At 43.2% G+C, this 3,792-nt stretch overlaps 1 protein-coding gene across 1 annotated transcript; it reads right to left on the bottom strand.

The window, feature by feature from the left end:
- Window positions 1–2,772: 2,772 nt before the first annotated feature.
- LOC121997085 (transcription factor MYB86-like) lies at window positions 2,773–3,792 on the bottom strand. The gene is made up of 3 exons (XM_042551328.1): window positions 3,570–3,792; window positions 3,352–3,481; window positions 2,773–3,284 (listed from the first exon to the last, which is right to left on the bottom strand). Exons 1-3 carry the CDS (start codon window positions 3,700–3,702, stop codon window positions 2,843–2,845), a joined length of 705 nt encoding a protein of 234 aa, XP_042407262.1. The 5' UTR covers window positions 3,703–3,792; the 3' UTR covers window positions 2,773–2,842.

Below are 3,792 nucleotides of genomic sequence, written 5' to 3'. Positions count from 1 at the left end.
CCCTCTGCATATAATGTCATTTTAGAGAGACCCGCTCTACATGAATTCAGAACTGTTATCTCCACTTTCTACCAAAAAATTAAATTCCTGATAGGAGATCAAGTGGGAAAGATGAAAGAAGACCAACTGGTGGCTCAAAAATATAATGTTGGCATCATCAAGAAGGAGTTGCACAAAGACAACAAGACTCAACAAATGAAGGTGCAAGCTATATAGGAGGCGCCTATAGCTCAGTTGATCGAGGATCAAGAAAAGGTACAAATCCACCGTGATCGGCCCGAAGAATCTACCAAAATTGCAACAGATCTCTCTCCCGAGCTCAAAGAGAGTTTCATCACGTGTTTATCACGCAATCGAGACATCTTCACTTGATCGCCGTAGGAAATCACCGGTGTGTCTCCCATTGTGATGGAGCACCGACTCCACATTCTCTCAAATGCCCGGCAAGTCAAACAAAGAAAAAGAGACTTTGGTGTCGATCAGAACAAAATCATCTGAGCAGAAATAGATAAGCTGTTGGGAGTAGGGCACATTCGAGAAGTTCAATTCCGAGCTTGGCTCGCCAATGTTATGTTGGTGCTCAAGCTTGGGAACAAATGATGAGTCTATATCGACTTTCAGAACTTCAACAAAGCTTGTTCGAATGACTACTATCCTCTTCCCCATATCGACCAGTTGGTTGATTCTACTTATGAAAGTGAGTTAATCTGCATGTTGGATGCCTATCATTGCTATCATCAAGCTCCTCTCACCCTGAAAGATCAAGAAAATGTTAGCTTTATCACCTCTAACAGAACTTTATGTTATAATGTTATATCGTTGGGACTAAAGAATGCAGGAGCAACTTACCAACGGCTCATAGACAAAATATTTCAGTAGTAGATCAAAAGTAATATTGAAGTTTATATCAACGACATTCTAATTAAATTTGTTCGAGCGATGAATCTGATCTTTGATATTGAAGAAACTTGTGGCATGCTAAGGGAGTACAAGATCAAATTAAACCCTAGCAAATACTACAACAAATATGACTTCCTACAACGCACAGTTATGTTATCTGCAACTCATATCGCACACTGCATAACGCGCATCGCATGCTACGATTAAGAGCATTCGCAACGCGCACCATACGCTACAATTAAAAGCATTGCTGCGCACTATGATAGTACGCTATGATTAAGAGCATTTACAGCGCACGGTACGATTAAGAGTATTCACAACATTATGGCAAAAGGCGAATACGCTCGCCCCCAGCGCCCCCGTCAACCCGTCCCAAGGCCAACACGGAGAAGGTCAATCACGGGTGGCTACTAGCCTTTGGAATAATGACTAGCACATAAGAGAGGTATTTACCTCGGCTTTGCCGAGATTCGAACCTCATACCTTATTGTAGTAACACCTCATGCGCTAGACACTAGACCATCCGAGGGGACTAAGAGTATTTACAACATGTGGCAAAAGGCAATTCGCTCGCCCCCAGCACCCCCGCCAACCCGTCTCTAGGCCAACACGGAGGAGGTAAATCACGGGTGGCTACTAGCTATTAGTGCAAATGGCCAAGACATGGGGGAGGTTATGCTCGGTCACGCCGAGTTTTGACCCCAAGACCTCATGTGACAACGCCCCATGTCTTAATCATCGCACCGCCCCAAGGGTCATTATCGCACAATTATTATGTTAATCATTTATTTATGCCTATTGTTAGTTTAGTAATTGTTTAGAGTCTAAAATATTATCTTCTTTGGAGAGAGCATTATTGTTTCAAGGATTAAATAGGATAATAATCATGATTAGATGTTTAATTGAAAAATCTAAACAAATGATTAAAGCTACTTTGATACCCTTTAATTATAGTGATTTTAAAACAAACAAAATTCCTTATACTCATCTCACATGGGATGAAAATTATTGTTGAAAGTTGTTGTAAAAGGGTGCAATGGACACAAAAAGTGGAGACGAAAGTTAGATGAACAACAATCAAAAGTATAAAAGAATCGAATTTTATAGTCTTCTTCGTGCCAAAAGGATCCAAAGGGCTCGTGTAAAGGTTAGGATAAGAATAGATTTCGATAGCGTATATAATCTCAAAAGGTTCGTGAAAAAGAAAAAACATTAAGTGTAAATAAGAATCAAATTATATGTCTCAATCAGTCCTTGATCTCGATTGTTTCTTTTACGAGAAAGAACTTCAACAAAAACTCATGTAATGGTAAATGTAAGAATTAAACTTGATAGTGCTTGCTTCATCCATAGTGTAGGAAAGCTTAATGGGTAGGAGAGGAGCCCTAAATCCATTCGTCTTCGTCTATATCGAAAATTTTGTAGTCATCGGTCAAAAGCCACATTGTAGGATTTTAGGGTTTAGGGCAACGGCCACCGTAAGACATTCGATTGATCCAACATCATTTAGTTGTATCCTCGAGACTTTATAAATGACTAAACATGCACAAAAAGTAGTCGTACCCTTACCGAATCTACTTCCACCGCGCGTTCTCTAGTCTCCTAGAGATAATTCGACCAAATATAGCGTTCAATCGTCTTAGAACACCCTAATCATCCTCCACAATCATTCCCCCCTCAGAACCATCCTTTAGAATGTAAATTCCTCCCTAATCAGTCACAGATCAAGTCCTAGTCTCTTCTATTCCGAAAGGCTTATTGCTCGAAATCGATGTGATAATTCAGTAACTTCTCGATGAGTAAGAACCAAATCGACTCCCACACTTATATCCTCAAACTAAACGGAGTTCATGGAGCTCGAAAACAAAGCAATCGATGCAGAACAAGAGAAACTTTATTCCTGCAAGACAAGGACCGTTGGAAATGAGACATCTCTGTTTTTTTATTTCTGAATCAGAAGGCTCTCATGCCATGAACTCGCGGACATGGAAATGGATCCAGTGATGTACTCGGACCATTTTAAATCCTCTGGCTCGCCGCCGTCGAACTGGATTTGAGCGGCTTTGTCCGGCGGCGGCAATCCCGTCCATTGCAAGACTCCGCCATCCAAGAGATTGCCGCCATTGCTGCTCTGCAACTCGAATTCACTGCCGACGGCGTTATGCGCCAACCAGAGCGGGTCGTGGTGGAGAGGCTCCGCGAAGAGTTCTTTAGCTGGCAACAATGGCGATGGGTCTTGTTTGTCTTCGCTTCCGCCGTCGAGTGGGATGTGGGTGCTCGGATCAACGCCTCTCTGCTTCAGTTTCTTCTTGACGCATGAGTTCCAGTAGTTCTTGATCTCGTTGTCCGTTCTCCCTGGCAATCCCGCTGCGATCTGAGACCACCTGAGACGACAAGCCAGCCGAATTGAGAATTCCAAAAACAGAATTGAAATCCAAGAAATGAACTAACTTGTTGCCTAAAGATTCATGGAGATGGATGATCAGGTCCTCCTCTTTCTGGGAGAAGGTGCCCCTCTTCAGATCGGGCCTCAAGTAATTGATCCACCTCAACCTGCAACTCTTCCCGCACCTCTGCAAACCTAAATCGAGCACGAAATCATCGTCAAAATCGAATCTTTAGGAAGAAAAATGCTTCTTTTTTTTTTTTTTTTTGTTCATGCTGGTGACCTGCGAGCTTAGGAACAGAGCTCCAGCATCCATGGCCGTGTCTGGTGATGTAGTCGATCAGCTTCGCATCCTCCTCCGGTGACCACAATCCCTTGCGAAGCTTCTCCTTGTGGCACCAGGAGGGGCCGCCCATTTGCCCGGAGGGGGAGGGAAGGTGGTGAGGAGAAGTTAAGTTCACCGAGGAGTAGAAGAGATGGTGGGAGGAGGAGGAGGAGAGGAGCTG

The sequence above is a fragment of the Zingiber officinale genome, chromosome 6A, assembly GCF_018446385.1.
Source record: "Zingiber officinale cultivar Zhangliang chromosome 6A, Zo_v1.1, whole genome shotgun sequence".
Classification (NCBI taxonomy): domain Eukaryota; kingdom Viridiplantae; phylum Streptophyta; class Magnoliopsida; order Zingiberales; family Zingiberaceae; genus Zingiber; species Zingiber officinale.
Note: the sequence above shows the minus strand (reverse complement) of the source record. Positions and strands in the feature narration are given on the sequence as shown.